Source organism: Ctenopharyngodon idella, chromosome 7 (assembly GCF_019924925.1).
Source record: "Ctenopharyngodon idella isolate HZGC_01 chromosome 7, HZGC01, whole genome shotgun sequence".
NCBI classification, from domain to species: Eukaryota; Metazoa; Chordata; class Actinopteri; order Cypriniformes; family Xenocyprididae; genus Ctenopharyngodon; species Ctenopharyngodon idella.
Genome location: NC_067226.1, coordinates 5,408,350 through 5,426,052, shown reverse-complemented (window position 1 = coordinate 5,426,052; position 17,703 = coordinate 5,408,350). Strand labels below are relative to the sequence as shown.

Below are 17,703 nucleotides of genomic sequence, written 5' to 3'. Positions count from 1 at the left end.
ACTGTCACTTAGATATCAACATTTCATTTCATGTCAAAATCAAACTCGAAATGGCCTGAAAACATGATGACCAGTGTGTAGGCCTACAAACTTAATGACTGCTGAAAATAAATTGACTTTTAAAAAGAAAAGCTGAATATTAGTATTGTATTATATATTCAGCATATATAATATATATTGTTTAAATTGTTACTGCCTTTAGTTATTATCTTGGAATAAATGTAAAAATGCGTAAAAACACTAACTTGTTGAAATTTATACTTGGTTTTAATAAATAGAACATTACATAGTGTAAAAATACAAAATAGAATTGTATTTGGTCTCTCTTTTTATGTAATGTTAACTTAACCAGGAAAATTGTGTAACACGGACATAAATGAGGACGTTGCCTCCTCATTTTAAAACACCACCGCACACCACTGGTTTACACATATTGTTTAATGCTTTGAACTAAAAGAAAAGATATAAGATTAGATAAGATATAATGTAAGCTTGTTCTGTATATTGCCTCATTGTAAGCTTGAACAGAAATGGTTACAAAATCTTGATGAATTAAAAAAAAAAAAAAAAACATATTTCTTCATTTAAATAAACGAATATTCGAATATTTGTTATTTATGAGCCCAAATATTCGAATACAATATTTTGGCAAAATGCCGACCCCTAAACAATTCACCATTTTCTCACAACTAAACACAATTTCGTAACTTCACACAAATTTGTACAAACCCAAATATTTCAGTCAAAAACATATTCTCTTCAGATGACACACAAAACCTATACATAGACTACTTTTCTGCCCAGTAGAGAGATCAATTCAAAACACTGTAAAAAAAAAAAAAAAACTTCTTATTGGGATTCAGGATTTATTTTGCAGCTCAATGTCTATTACAGTTTACAACAAAAATGAAAGAGTGCAGATACAGTAAAATACAACAATGAGCTTTAGGGAAAATTAATTTTCATTACACTACTGTAAAGTGATCTTACAGTAGATGAAAAGCACTAGAAAAGAAAAGTTCAAATACCAAAGAATTGAATATGAACTTGGTATGCAACACAATACAGTATACTCTCAAATACATTTGAGTAAAATAAATAAATAAATTCAGCATCCTCTGCATCTTCAGTCAAGTTTCACTATACTATACAGTCCTATAACCAGGGGTGTACATAACTTTTTTGGTCTGGTTCTCAAGGGAGCACCTGGAGATGTTGCTTGGTACTCACACTTATCCTAAAAGCTGCCCTCATCACTTTCCTTCTGACTGGTAGATGATGATTAATGATTTTTTTTTTTTTTTTTTTTTACTAACATTAATGACACAAACAGCAAAGGCTGCTGTCACTTTAAGAAGGAAAGCACGTACCGAATAACTGACACACATCCAATTTCTTTCTCAACTGTTCACTTATGACATAACTGAGAAAATACTTGCCGAGACAGGTACGTTATTTTGACATAATTTTGTGTGTATGTGTCCGTTCAAGCGCAAGTAAACGCGAAAGAGGAATTAATTCGGTGTCCGAGCGCGCGCGCTCGCTCGCTCTCTCTCTCTCTCTCTCTCTCTCTCTCTCTGTGCGCGCGTTTCAGGGGTGTGAGGCTGTGTGCACAGATAACAGCTCGCGAGTCCCGATTTTCGCCTCTTCTTCCGCTTTTAAAATCGTTTGAATGTGTTAATTGGCGAGACAAAACACGTCCAAATAATAAACTTTCACTCTATGATGGTTAAATTTAGCAGTTAATCCGCGAATCACATGCGTGCTGAACCGCTGGACCTTATCCGTACGGATCACGGATTAACTGCGATCCGTTGCACACCTAATAATTAAAGAACACACTTATCATCATGATTGCTATCTTACCAGAGATGGAGAAAAATCCTTCTCCAGTAAGTAAACGTGTCCCTGTAAACCGGTCCTCAAAAATGTTGGTACTCTAAAGTGCTTCCCTCCATGTTTTCTGGTGCGCATCGTTTATTTTTTACCGCGCATGCGCACCCCTGACTATAGCAGTTTCTTGGTCTTCTGACAAAATACTTTGTCCTTTAGGCGGTTATTTCTCAGTTCTGCAAAAAATACATTACATAACGTGGGTTTGAGGGTGTAAAACATGTGCTACAGTTTTCTGTACATAGTGGGATTTCCCTAATCCAAAGTGCTGTTGTACTATACTGTATGTGTAAGTAGCATAAAAACTCTGTAGATGATTCTTTCAGCTCTCTCTCCAGTGTTAGGATGCATTTTCTAAAGCACAATCACCTGTGCTACTATTTATATTATCCTGAGATTCCAAATACTGTGTCATCAGTTTTGCTACTTGTTGGATGTTACTCTTGGATAAATGTGCTATTTGAGTTCACATTGTGACACTTGAGTTAATTATATTATGTGTTTGTGTTTTATGAATGAGATCATGGTTAAACCTGGCATTTTGTATAGAGTTTTGCAGAAATCATTAAGAAAATAGTATGTGTGTGAAAACAGATGAAATGTGTTAAAAGTTTTGAGAAATGAATCTTTGTTTTGAGATCTGAATGAATGGTTTAGGAAATTGTGCCAACTGAATCATATGTATTAGCAATCGAGAAAAACTGTGGTGGAAATGTCTAGCCTACTGCTCACTTTGCTTTGGCACCACCTTATAATTTGATATAGCAGCACGGATGAAATAAATTACATAAACATTACTGAGAGCATGTTGAAACAGGCTGGTGATAGTGACCTCTAGTGGCTGTAAGTAGTGAAGCATGTAACAAATCCGACCTGCACTGGCCTATCAGGATATTATGTCTTTCTCTGAGTGCTCAAGGGAGGTGGACAGGAATGTTTTCATTTATGGTTTATCAAAATCACATTTTGACTACTGTATCTGCTATCTTTTCACTGGCATTTCCTTCCTTCCTGTTAAGCATGTAAACTGCTCTTGTAAACACGGTTTACATGGGTGGGATAGAACTAGAAATTTGATAGTAGCATAATCCTTAAAGCTGTAGGACATTTAAAGCTATCAATGTCTTAAGAGATTTCAGAATAGAATTGCAAGTGTGGCTCTACTTCAGTTCTATGTTGTCAATATAAATTAGCTGATATTTATGCAGTCAAATATATACTGTAATGTTTTTATTTGTTTAATGCAGTGAACATGCAGTAGTAAAATCAGATTAAGGCAACCCTGGCAACCTTTCACTCTAAGCTATTAATAAACCAGAATAATTCACCACTTACAACGCTGGCAGTCCCAGAAATGACCACAGCCCCCCTTGGGACCAGATTTAAACAGCATGTGACTAGTCAATGAAATAACCATGGTGACAGTAGAATGACCAATTCCCAGTTGCAATCACAAGGCGAGAGCAGCTGATTCTGTCGTTAAATGAATTTTAATAATGCAGGGGTGAGTGTATCCATTTGTAGATGTTGGTTAACCCATCTGTCGGTTGACAGGGTAACCGACTGATGACCATAGACCGTCATAATGCAGACATGATGCAGTCGCTGCTGCTGAGCAGACACCACAATGACATGCAAAGACCTCCTGACTTACCACAGCAGGATGAGGGAAAGAGAAAAGAAACAGAAGCTAGAATATGTAAAAGAGATATAGAAATGGTGAAGAAATGCTTAGAACAAGATACAGCATGAGGCTATAGTGGAACAGCATGTATCATTGGTGTTGTGTGTCAATGGCAGGGAGTCAGAATGGTTTTGAAAAATATACTAATATGTACAAAAACTGGTGTAGGACTCAGAAACTGCTGATAAATTTTACAAATAATTGCAAAGAAATGGCAAATGTTTGTTTTCCATCAAATGTTGGATTTCCTACATCATGAAACATGAAATTAGGTAATTGTGACAACTGCATTAAAATATAAACGCAGCGTTTACTTTGGTTTAGGTGTACTTGAGCCTTATAGATGGAGTTGTGGGGGTACTTGAGGTTAAAAAGGTTGGGAACCAGTGGTTTAGATTATTTAATCTGTAAGTACTAAATAAGCTATGTCATAGAAAAAAATAAAATAAAATCAACCCTTTATGCTGGGAAAAAAAACAACTAAATTTGCTGAGTAAAATTGTAAGTGTGTGTGAGAGTATAAATAAATGTATGTGAAAGGGGAATGTAATTGTGTGTCAGAGTATAAATATATGTATGTAAAAGGAGAATGTAATTGTGTGTGAGTATAAATATATGCATGTGAAAGGAGAATGTATGTGTGAGAAAGTAGACATGTATACATGTGAAAGGAGAATGTATGTGTGAAAAAGTAGACATGTATACATGTGAAAGGAGAATGTAAGTGTGTAAGAGTGCTAGAATGAATAGTGGCTTGTATGGCATATACAGATTCACTGAGTTTTGATTTCTAAGTGATCAATTTATATATAAGAGTTTTCACACATGATGGATGTGTGTAGGTAATTGGGAAATGATTGTGGTATTTAAATGGCAGTGTTTCCCAAATTAAACACAAGAGCTGTTAGTTTTGAGTGCTATAGAGAACTGTCTAATATAGAGAACTGTGTTTAAAGTTTTGCAAAAAGTTTTTTTTTTTTTTTTTTTACAATTGCAAACTGAGTGTAAAGCACGTAATGTGCTTGTAGTTTTGCAGACTTGGTCTGAAGATTCGGTACATGAGTGAATGATTTCACTGAGTGGGCCTCAAGTAACACTTTTAGTGTGTAAGAAATTTGAAAAAACTGTAAAACAGTCGACGTGACTGCAGTGATTCAGCCTTTTTTTCAACAGCTTACACACATTTTCAAAACTTTACACACAAGTCCAAGAATTGCACACACAAAACGCAAAATGCCTCGCGTCTTTTGCAAAATGAAGCACTGCATTCAAAATATCACAAACACATCTCAAAAGCAAACATTTGTCTTACGTTGCAAACACCTTTGCCATAATATTCTATTTCTCCCAGGACCAGTATCGTCAAATATGATTGATAATAGCATAGAGTTTGCACTGGCGGTATGGTTCCGTTCTGGGCAAGATCTCCTTGCGCATCCATCCTAGCATGGATAAGAGCAGGGAGAGCAGCAATAACCCCCCTTAGAGTAAATGGAACAGAACCAACATATGCAGATATCATTAATGTCAATAATTTAATGTACACATATTTCAAGAATTAGTCTGATTCAGGGGAATCAAAAGGCCAATCCTGACTGAAGAGAGGAGGAGCTAGGGATGGAGGAGGGTAATTAGCTCCTGAGAAATGCAATAGCTACTTACAATACTGAGGAGCTTATATATGAATGCTGTGATAGGCGTCATATTTCTAGCTTGATGCGAGTCACCTGGGAGTCAGCTGATGTGAGCTTGACTGACGTGACCTGCCAGAACTGACGCTAACGCTGGATTTCTGGATATATCTTATACACACAGTTATTCAGAAAGTAAAGCTCTTCTTTCATGAGCTCCTATGTACATTTCTGTAGAAGATTGAAAGTAATTGGCAGAGAGATGCTGAAAAATTCACAAAAGCAAGATTAAAACCCAACTATTTATTTTTTTACTGTAAGCATTTGTGGTTGTGAATACAGTATCACACAGTACGAAGGAAAAGAAATACATCAACCATGTCATGTGTAGTTGGACAGAAACAATGGTTGTGTTTGAAAAATGAAATCAAGATACTTCCTATTAGATTTTTGTGTTATATAGAGAATTGTGTGTTGTGTTTTGTAAAAAGTGTTTTATGAAATTGAAAACCGAGTCGAAGGCCGAGAATTTGTGTATGTTTTTGCAGATTTGGTGTGTGGTTCTGGTGTTTGAGTGTCAGGTTCCAGAAATTGTGTGACAAGTAAGGATTTTGTGTGTAAGCAGTTGAAAAAAACTGTAATGTTATGAAGCGACGAGAATACTATTTGTGCTCAAAAACAAAACAAAAATTACTTTATTCAACATCTTCTCTTCTGTGTCATTCTCGTACGCTGCTTACATCCAGCGCTTCTAGGATCTACATCAGAACGGCAGCTCAGTATTGACCGACGCTGTTCATGTGAGCAGCACGACGCAGACGTGTGATCCGGCCAATAATGACTCGGCGTTCTGACGTAGAACCTGGAAGCGCTGAACATAAACAGTGTATGAGAATGACACAGAAGAGAAGAGATTGTTGAATAAAGTTGTTATTTTTGTTTTGTTTTTGTGCACAAATAGTATTCTCATCGCTTCATAACATTAAGGTTGAACCACTGCAGTTGCGTCGACTGTTTTAACAATGTCTTTAGTACCTTTCTGGACCTTGAAAGTGGTGGTTAAATTGTTGTCTATTGAGGAGTCATATACCTCTCGGATTTCAACAAAAATATCTTAATTTGTGTTCCGAAGATGATTGAAGGTCTTACAGGTGTGGAACGACATAAGGGTAATTAATGGCAGAATTTTCATTTTTGAATGAACTAACCCTTTAAACACAAAACCAAATCTTCAAACTACATTCAGAGACCCTCTGACTCTTCTGTCAAAATCAAACAATTGCCTCAAAACCATTTTATCTGTGATCAAAATCAAATAATGCTCTCAGATCATTAACACAGCCAGTCAAAATATAAACGCTACAGATCTTTCATTAGACTCTACATTAGAAAATAGGGAACACAGCATCCAAAACATGCAGTTACAGAAAGAAAGTATATTTTTAACACAGTAAAATAATTTTGCAATTACATAAAAAGTATAGTAATCGCAACTTACAGTAAGGTGAATAAATTGTGTACTGTATGCACTGCAAGTATATTATAGTATTGTACTGTATATTCTATACTAAATGTTTGTATTTTCAGCACTTGCATACTGTAAAAATACAGTAGTCCAACTGCAAAAGCCAAAAAGGTTCAAAAAAATTAAAAAGCATGTTACAGCTTGCTCTTTTTCGTCCGCATCCTCTTTCTCTTCCTCCTTGTCTACCACCTCTTACAAATACTCTTCCTCCTCTCCTTCTCAGATTTCCATCTAATGATTCCATCTAATGTTCGTATAAACATTCAGTGCACCTGTGCACTCTGAAGTGACTTATTTTGTACAGTTGGTTTGATCACATGATTAGAAATAAGTGTGAACAATTTTGAGCCGTTGTGTGTAAACCATGACAACTGTGTTGTAGTTGTGTTTGCCTTTTGCCTGCCTGTGTTTACCTTTTTGCAACACAAGTGCATCACAGTGGTGCCTAACTGCCTGAACTTGTTTAAAGGATTAGTTCACTTCTGAATGAAAGTTTTCTGATAATTTACTCACCCCCATGTCATCCAAGATGTTTATGTCTTTCTTTCTTAAGTCGAAAAGAAATGAAGGATTTTGAGGAAAACATTCCAGTATTTTTCTCCATATAGTGGACTTCAGTGGGGTTCAACGGGTTGAAGGTCCAAATTTCAGTTTCAGTGCAGCTTCAAAGGGCTCTACATGATACCAGACAAGGAATAAGGGTCTTATCTAACAAAACGATTGGACATTTAAAAAAAATAAAAAATAAAAATGTATATACTTTTTAACCACAAATGCTCATCTTGCACTGCTCTGCGATGCGCCACGCATTACATTGAAAGGTCACGCATGACATAGGCGGAAGTACCACAGTAGGGCGAAAAACTTCATCTAATTTTCTCCTCCAACTTCAAAACCGTCCGATATCGTTGTTTTACCCTTTTTGGTAAAGGCCGTTTGGCTTAATGGTTGCACGTTCGCTTTGTAGACACTGGATCGGTACTTCCGCCTATGACCTTTCCAACGTGATTACGTCATGCGTGCGGATCACAGAGCTAGTGCAAAACAACCATTTGTGGTTAAAAAGTATAGAAATTTTTATTTTTTTTTAGAAAATGACCAATCGTTTCGCTAGATAAGACCCTTATTCCTTGGCTGGGATCATGTAGAGCCCTTTGAAGCTGCACTGAAACTGCAATTTGAACCTTCAACCCGTTGAACCCCACTGAAGTCCACTATATGGAGAAAAATACTGGAATATTTTCCTCAAAAACCCTAATTTCTTTTCGACTGAAGAAAGAAAGACATGAACATCTTGGATGATGTGGGGGTGAGTAAATTATCAGGAAATTTTCATTCAGAAGTGAACTAATCCGTTAAGGTTTTGCAGAAAGAGTCATTTATTCGACAAATTGGTTTAGGCTATTGAGAATTTGGTTCAGAGAATGGGGTTTAGTGTTTTAGCAATTCAGAAAAACTGTAATATTTTTTATATTTATATATAATATTTCATATTACAAATCCTAAACTTAAAATAATAAAAGAGGGAAGAATATGTTGTGAAAACTGGTTCATACCTATATTTATACACAAACACTCTACTCAACACATTCTAAACAGGAAAGTAAAATATTAAAGCATGTTTGCATAGGCAAACAGTCTTGTACAGAACAGGAACATAGATATTTAACGTTTCAGAGTCCACAAATAAAACAACTGGTAGGTGTAGGACTAGTGAATTTGTTTGTCTTGTCCAAACACCTCAACGTTATTTCAATTATCCAGTTATGCATTTTATGATGTGGGCTTGAACCTGTTTTCATTTTTGTGTCTGTGTTTGCCTATGAGTGCAGAACTCTTTCATGCTGGTACCCTTAATCTCTCTTTATAAACATCAATTTGGAGTTCCCCTGGCCTGTGAGATCACCATGGATTTACACAGTGGGAGTCGGCGCTGCTTCACGACAGCTTAGAGAGGCAACAAAAGAGCGGAACCACTGCCTTTGTTGGCTGGTTGCCGTCACTATATACCATCTGCACTAGCTGCCATCTGTTTCGTGCTGCTTTAGATTAGGCCAAAATAGAGGTAAACTGTATAGAGTGTACCAAAAATGTCTGAGTGTGCACATTAGAATACCTCTTTGAGCTATGCACTGCTTTATTGCACAAAGGCAGAGCCATGGCGTGAAAATGCTGTGAACACACTGGACAGAGTTTCCTAATGCTGTCGTAAAGCAGTATTGTTACGTTGCGAAGACCAATAAAACTGGCAACTTTGCAAACAAGATCCATAGTAAGATTCTTAACACAAAGACTGGAGCTGTGTGAAAAGCCTGTTTTTTTTTTCATCTTGCGTACAAGTTCAGACATAAACGCTCCAGAAGCAATTTGAAACCTGCACTGAAAGGAGTTAATGTACTATTGGGGAACAAGTTACACATTGTCTATAGCATGACCATGAATATTAAATAGCAGAAGGGAAATTCTTAGTTCTTTTCAGGATGTGGTGACCAATTTAGAGCTTTCAGTACTGTATAAAAACAAATTAAAAACATGTAGTCTATGACTTTGAACTAATATGGGTCAACACAGGGGGAAAAAGTTCTTTTATAATTTGCATTTAACATTTTTCTGGATTACACTATGATGACTCAGAGATCGGACAGATAAAATATGACTTAGATCAGACAGATAATGTTTTTTTGTAATTGTGTTTTACATATGTAGGCTGTATGTATATATACACACACACATAACCAGTGGCAATAAGAGACTTATCAAACACAATCAAACATGACCTCCTTGTAAATGTCTGACTACATATTTATGGTCTTTCAACATCAGTCTCCTAAAACAGAAAAGCCTTTGTCAGACTTTGGCCTTCATAAATGCTGTCGAAATAGCAGCTGAGACGTACAGGAAGCCAGGTGCTCTAACTGATCAACCGACAGTGCGCGCGCACACACACGCACACACACACGCACACGCACAGATAGAGAGCTCTCCTTCTCCTGCTTGTCCACTACCACTACCTAGAAATGGAATCTTATCAGCATTACGACTTTATTGTAGGGTTTAATTTGTAACAAATTCCAACACATAAGAGAGGTTGTCCTTGAAAAGAACATGTTGATAATAGTGAGAAAAGACTTGTTTTGCATTAGTTTGTCTCAGCTTTTTTTGTAAAGCAAAAATAAAGCCTGACAATGCAAACTATATAGCCAATGTTTACATGGCATCGCTCCTCCCTTTCTATATACCTGTACTGTACCTGGCCGCAGATTTCTATGATACAATCTTTTTCTGTAACTTCTATTTCGCAAATAAAGCACAGGAAACCATGTTACAATAGTTTATATTATAGTAGAGTGTTTCTATGAGATTGACTGTTGCTGGAGTGTTTCTATGAGACTGACTGTTGAGTCAGTCTCAGTAGTAGGCTACCTCCGCTTTCCACATGACTAGTAGGCTACTACATGACAATGTGACACGAGCTCCTTCAGTTCAGTATTCACACGCTCGGAGTGACTGTGCGCGCGCTGTCTGTGAGTGTAAAAGTCACTTGCGTTTATCGCTCTTCCACTAGTTTTACATTACGCGTGTTTTGACATATACTGTCCCACCGGGAACATTACTTCAAAATAACCAACGACCGTTTACGCGATTTTGCTGACCGTTTTGCGAAAACCAAGTGTTTTGCGTAGGCAACGAGAGGCAAGATAGCAAGTGTTCTTCGTTTGTGTATGAAAGGTAAGACAGTTTCTCTAAATGTTTGCTAACGCGATGCATGATATGAACTCCAATCAGTCTATCTGTGAAGGTGTTTGAGTGTGAATTTGATGTTTTCATACATTTTGATTCGAATCCATTGCTTTTGGGGTTTTTTACATGTGAAATGGGGGTGATTTGTACCTCGCCATTAGTTTAGTTTAAACCGATTAGAAAATTACGAACCTAGATGTAGAGCTAGTAGCTGTCACACTTTTGACTTAAGTCAAATAACTCGCAACGGTATTAAACTCTGTAAGTTGTCACAGTAAGAACAATAAGTTCTGATAATAAAAACGTGACAGCTTGCCCCGGCCTGATATTTATGTAGGCTACAATATCTTTTTCAGTTTAACCCTTAAGTTAAAATCTACCTTCATTATAGCTGACCATTGCCATAATTGATGCTACAGTGCGGTTGTATTGTGTTCACTTGTTTAAAGCTATAACAAAATATTTTGATATTGAAATGTTAGTTTGAAGGGTTGAATTCACAATAATCAGGTGCTTAAAAGCAATATATGAACTGCTAGAGGAAACACATTTGTGTTATCAAAAGCTGAAATATAGCCCTTGTTTGTTGTGACAACTAGCCCCATCTCCCGTCATTCTTTTGTATTCACATAAATGGGCTGGGTTTTCATATTTTTCCTCGTGTTTTGCATGTGTTTGCAAGTGCACTAACGAAAAAACTGTCAAAATGGCCCAAATCTGTTAAATTACTGTCAAATAAACCATGTTAAAGAGATTAAAGTTAATTAACACATATTAACATGCTATAACCTTTAACAGGGTTAGATTTGACCTGAGCTCACCTCAGCCTCTATAAGATAAACATGCAGTTTTTCTGTTTACTGCGTGCATTTCTTTCTATTTACGTTCATTTCAACATTTCACGCTTACTGCAGTAATATATGAGACAAGGATCTCCTTGGGGAAATTGGAGCGCAGGTGGAGTAGCAGCAGCCGCATATTTACTCCGGGCTATGAACATATCAAAGACACACAGAGACTGTGTGTTTTAGTGAAACCCTTGACAATCCTGCAACACCCCCCAGTCAGTCCACCTCAATAGAAAGGAATGCTCCCTTTATCTTCCTTCTATAACTGACTGAGAAGATTGAGTCTGTGACTACAACTGTCATATGCTTTCATCATTTCTGCCAATTCAAATTGAATTTAGCTTCATAAGAAATTTTCTTTAGTAATTGGTGGAATGCTTATTAAATTGCAGTCAAAATGTTTTCATTTTAGCTTCTCTTTATGTCTTGTAGTGTATCTTGGTTTTCCTGTCTGAACCATGATGGTTGATCTATGCACCTAAACAGCGAGGTTTTTTTTTTTTTTTTTGCTTTAATGCAACTTAGCAGCAATGCAGTCGCCACTAAATGGTCTAAAGACATTTGCACTTAGTCCTTGCTACTTGTCAGTTTGGCTCAGAATGAAGCGAGCTGAAAGGCCTCTCTCTTTTTTGTCTGGCACTGATATTACAAAGGAAAAGCACACTAGCTTGACCTCGTTCATCTCAAAGTTCACATTCTTGTTCTGTGCGCATTGTTAGCTTTGCTAGACACAACATGAGCCGTGGAAATGTTGTAGAAACACAAGTCTTCTGTGGTTTATCAGACTTGAGACATATGTAGGACTTCAAAACAAGTTGAATCATTTCAAGAGATTTTATCAGAGCGAGGAAATTCAGGTGGCAGGAATGGAGACTCATGAGTTCATGACATAGAGGTTATTAAAATTTCCACAGAGTCATTAGAACTAAAAGAGGAAGTGTTATATGATGTTGAGTGGTTTAATTTTAGTGGCTGTTGAGTGGGAAATAACATAGTAAGGGTGAGAGAATTTTTTTATGTATTTGAACAAAAATTCCTTTATTTGCATAGTTTAAAACTGGCAACATGCTCCCTGTATAAATGGACTGCCCCAGCTTCCTTTCAGTAGTGCTTGGAGAGAAAAGGGACATTCTTTGATTGCTGCGAGGTCCACATAGCTGGAACAATGGCAGAGGGAGAGAGGGCCAGAAAGGGCGGAGGCATAGACGCACCCTTCTCAAACACTGCACAGAGGAACTGGGCACTCTCTGTACTCAATAGGCTGCTCTGTTATAGCCACATTGGGCTTTAATTTTTATACAGTGCATTACTGACATGTTGCCCAGTGAGGAAACACATACTAAGGGGCCCACCATTACACCACCACCACCCTGAACCATTGATACAAGGCAGGATGGAGCCACGCTTTCATGTTGTTTACGCCAAATTCCGACCCTACAATCTGAATGTGGCAGCAGAATTTGAGACTCATCAGACCGGGCAATGTTTTTCCAATCTTCTTTTGTCCAATTTTGGTGAGCCTGTGTAAATTGTAAATTGCCATGGTTAGTTCATGGTAGTTAATACATTAAGTAATGTTAACAAAAGATCCAGACAGGTGAAAGAGAATATTTTTGTAAGCTGGATTCTGAAAGACTTCACTTTATTCTGAAAAAATGATTCAGTGATACATTTTTAACAGTAATTTGTTGCCACAATGCCACCTAGTGGTGTAACAAAGCAATCGATACATTCGTTATTTGAAGAACCAGTTCCTGTCAAAAGGTGATTTATTCTATTGTTTTAATCGGTAACGTAGACATCAGTTTATCTGAATAATAAACGTTTGTATACTTCTGTGATGATTGGAATATTTGTAACAGAAATAATGATACTGTGTGTTTGAAAAGATTGTTTGTGAAACTGTTTATATCTAAACATATATCTAAACATAATATATCTAAACGCTCTTTAGATCAACGGTAGCGTGAACACAGATTTGAATGTCTCGATTTTATTTTTGTCAAAGGTTTAATATACACGGGCGAATCGTTGTCATTTAGGAATTAGATCATGTGGGTGATGAAATATAGAACATGATTATTCGTGCAGCTCTCTCTCTCTCTCTCTCTCAATTCAATTCAATTCAATTCAAAATTGCTTTATTGGCATGACTGTAAATAATACAATATTGCCAAAGATTGAAATATGTATATATATATATATATACATAAAACAATAATAAAAAAGAACATCAATATAATAGAATAAAATATTATCAAATATTAAAGCACTATCAAATATTATAACATAACTTAAACTTAAATTAACAGTGTAACAAATTAGAACATGACTGAACATTTGATACCACAGAGTTACAAAAACTTAGAAATTTTGCACGGTTCCGGTTCTTTTAAAAAAAAACACATGGTTCCCAACCCTAGCTACAATAGTAATTTCTTGCTATAAATTACATCGGAAGTGGAAAATGTTGGTCAAAAATGTACATTTGCATACAAACTGACCACCAGACGCCATCTTTATTTTTAGTTCAACTGTCACAGAATGGAACGCACAGGATTGTGGGATATCATAGGCAGAGAAGGATACATCTATCCTGCCTTCAAAATTCGATCAGTTGAAGGTATCTCAGAAGACAGGATGTGACAAAATCATTGGATTCGGATGTCTGCATGCCTAAATGCATTGAGTTGCTTCCATATGATTGGCTGATTAGATATTTACACCTGTAAAGCACTTTGAATTGCAATAAATAAAGTGCGCTTGATTGATTGATGTGTACCCCAAGTAGTTTGCATTGCAAATACATTTGTTGATGTGGCCTGATAGTATCTGGTGGCCAGTGTGGGTGGAAAAACTATATTACCAATTGTCTAACCAAAGCAGAGGCAAGAAGATGGCAACTGTCTGTTATGTAGGGTGTTTTCGTTGTCAAAAGGTTTTTTATTTACTCAACATTTTTTTCATTTTGAAAATTACTCCTTTTCAAAAAGTTTGTCAGAACAGCTCATAGTGTCCAAACTGTGCAAAATTAAAAGGCAGAGTGCCCTTAAACCCAAAAATATTTGTTGCTACAGAGTGTCAGAATTGTCTCACACATATTCCATGACACTGTGGGCACTGTTGCAGAATTGTGCACCAACTCAGTATGGCAAAAGCAACCATATTATATATCGGATGTGCACATTTTTAGATCTGTTTATCGTTCTCTCTACACAGGTGGCAGTTTATGCATGCATGCATTTTCATAGCAGTTTAGTAGGCCTAGAACACGCTATCTCATAGTAGTAGCAGCAGTGGTAAAGCACCTTCGTCATCAGACCAAATGGAATATCTGCAGATGTTGTGTTTTGCATAATGCCTGCCACAACAGGTTGATGCATGTTTGTGCTCGAAGTTGGTAAATGCAGGAAAGCCACAGTAGTGTCTGATCTTAACTGTGTGCTACGTTCTCCACTGTTTGGCTCATATCTCTAAAAGATGTAAAGGTCAACATGCAGAAAACCAACATTTTAGATCAGTAGGTGAGAACTAGTGTTAAAGTATGTGTATCATTGACTCTATGGTTGTTATCTACAGGAAGGTTAGACTTTATTTGTGAAAACATCATACTGCACTGTTTAACCCTGTTGCCTTATTCTTAAGCCCATCATCTGGGTTTAAAGTCACCATGAAATCAAAATGGACAATTCTTATTTTTTATGGAATATTGCAGTATTTATTATAAATTATTCATGCACATCATTATTTTCTCAAAAGTCATGTGCCCTCTTTAATCTTTAATCAAAGTAATGTCTTCCCCTCCCTCTAACAACAACATCTCGTCTCTGATGATGTGTTTACTGGCGCGAGGGCAGGACAACCTGTCACTCACATGAGATCACAGCAATAGCAAAAACAACAATCCAATCAATTCCTGATGGACACAATCAAGTCCCGTCCTATATTTTCTCTAGTTTGAGAATCCGTTTCACTTTCATCCGTTTCAATCTGAAATGATATTCTGGCATCTTTTTTGATTAATATTTACTCAATATTCTATTTTACTCACTTCTCGAATGCTTACCCACATTTACACACTTTTTTTAAACTGCAATATCACATTTATTGGTGTACTGGTGTATGATAACTCTCCGTGAAGTGAGAAAAAAACAGCTTCTTACACTGTCAAATTTTGCAGAAGTGACTTGTAGACTGCTGTGTGCCTCGGTGATCAGTGCTGACTCATTCACTGTCACTGGCTGTGTGAGTTTTGGCACATTGGGACTGGCTGTGTATTATGATTCATTTTATTGCTCTTTGTCTTGACCATGAGGACTCATGTATTACTAAAAGTTTGTGACAAAGAGATGGCATCATATCTGTATGACCACAATAGCTCCTGTGCTGCAAAAGAAAGTCTGTTTTCATGGATAAGAGATGACAGTTTCAGCCTCATTGATAAGAGTCCAGGAATAGATGCATTACTAGATGACTGCCTCATTATCTCAAAAATAATGTGTTTGTGAAGAGGAAATTAGTATTTTTACTTCCACACAGATGATGCAGACATGTATCTTTTACTAAAAACTAGGTGGTAAGAGGAAGGAACAGTCAAGATATTGATAACATGATTTCCTATTCATATAAGAAGGCCTTGCATGGCTCTACTGAGTTACGTCATAGTGCATTTTCCATTTCTCTCTAACTGAGTTCTCTGTTGTTTTTCAGGCATCATCTATGAGCTACAATGAAGCAGAACCCAAAGACTGTAAGGATGTGGATGATCATCTGTCTTTTGTTCAGTTTGGGTCTAGGTAAGTAGGCGATCACCAAGGAAGTGAAATTATGTACTAGTTGCATATTGATGATGGATTACTGTTAGCATCTTGTTTAAAGCTGCAGTCTGTAACTTTTTTGGTTAAAAATGATCCAAAATCAATTATTGAGCAAGTACATTACCAGCCAGTGTTCAAAACTATCTCCTTACCTTAGCCCGACTCACAACGGTAAGCTTGTAATGTTTTATAATTTGAGTGGTACTGGTAGATTTCCGCGGGAAATACGAGTTTGCCTTTGCGTCATTACGTCACATCTGTATATATAAAGAAGGAGTCCCGGATGCTGCAGGCGGCAGATCATTTATATATTATTTTTTATATATATATATTATATATTATCATATATATTATTTTTCTCACAGCAGCTGGAATAATTAAACATCATTTTGATGGTGGGTTGTAATCCAGAAAGGTCCGAACGACAATCATTAGTGACAACTAGAGATTCACCCGTAAAAAAAACATCAAAAGCAAAAGACTTTGGAAGCTAATACAGACTAAATACACAGTCACGCAATGCTGATGTTGTTAACATGTTGAGAACAAAGTATAACAATAATAATCATTTGCACATTTTGATGTGATATGAGATAAGCGATTGTTAGATTTAATCACCATTGGCAGCGCGATTTATTGTAATGCTTTTATTTCTCAGTTGGTCAGAACAAAAGTGGCAGATTTGTTACTTGTTCAGATGACATTTTCCGATGAAAATTCTTATTATCTTAAAATTCTTATGGTCATGCTTCCTAGACATAGAATCTGTGATTCCGAAGTACAGTATCCACACCGGTGTGGTGACTGACAGCCACACATTCTCCTAGACATTAGATTCATCCGCACTGAGGAGCCGTGCCGATGCACAACCCACGTAAATAATAATTCCGGAAATAACTGCAATTGCAGGTTTCAAACAGAGAAGGCGACAAAGAGGCAAAACTTACGCTCTGCATCTTTAATGAATCTATTTTTAGAAATAAAATGCACATTTGATTATGTAATATTTGGGATAGTTTGTTAGAAATACTTTTAGAATTCAAATCAATACATTTTGCAGGTAACATTTATTTATATTAATTTTATTTACTTATTTACAATATTTTGTTCATTTAGCAGCAACAGAGAATGACAGAGACTTTAAGATGTGTGGAACATGGAGCCATGGCAGTGCACTCCGAAATCTGAAATATGATTTGAGAAAAGGCTGTAAGGCAATTGAGATTTCTGCCAATGAGATCACGCTCTCTATTCGGGGCAGCATCACAGCGAAGTGCACACGATCTTCATCAATTCTTCTGAATTCAAAACCTCTTCAAAATCAAAGTGATTTCTGTGTGTTCTGGGAGCCACTGCTGGACCTGCTGATAGTGGAGGTGAACAGAAAGAATCACACTCTGTGTGAACCAAAAGACCTTCAAGAAAACTGCTGCACTGACCTCTCACTAAGGGAGCAGAAAAATGGTGGTCAGTATGGTATTGTGAAAGGCAGCATCCATGGAGATATCCTCACCAACAATATCATGGAAAAATATACATTTGAAGGACAGTCAATCAACTGCAG

The 17,703-nt window shown here is 36.7% G+C and overlaps 1 protein-coding gene across 4 annotated transcripts in view; it reads left to right on the top strand.

Annotated features, from left to right (window-relative positions):
- Nucleotides 1–17,703, top strand: part of LOC127515425 (adhesion G-protein coupled receptor G1-like) — a 33,670-nt gene that overhangs the window by 9,097 nt on the left and 6,870 nt on the right. Inside the window, exons 1-3 of one of the 4 annotated variants that reach the window (XM_051899037.1) lie at nucleotides 10,197–10,462; nucleotides 16,033–16,118; nucleotides 17,259–17,702. The exons of 2 other annotated variants lie outside the window; for them this stretch is intronic. In XM_051899037.1, the coding sequence (XP_051754997.1) occupies nucleotides 16,052–16,118; nucleotides 17,259–17,702 (511 nt within the window). In that variant the 5' untranslated portion in view covers nucleotides 10,197–10,462; nucleotides 16,033–16,051. Of the gene's footprint in view, nucleotides 1–10,196; nucleotides 10,463–16,032; nucleotides 16,119–17,255; nucleotide 17,703 lie in introns of those variants that run through there. One more of the 4 variants, XM_051899036.1, reaches the window with a different exon arrangement.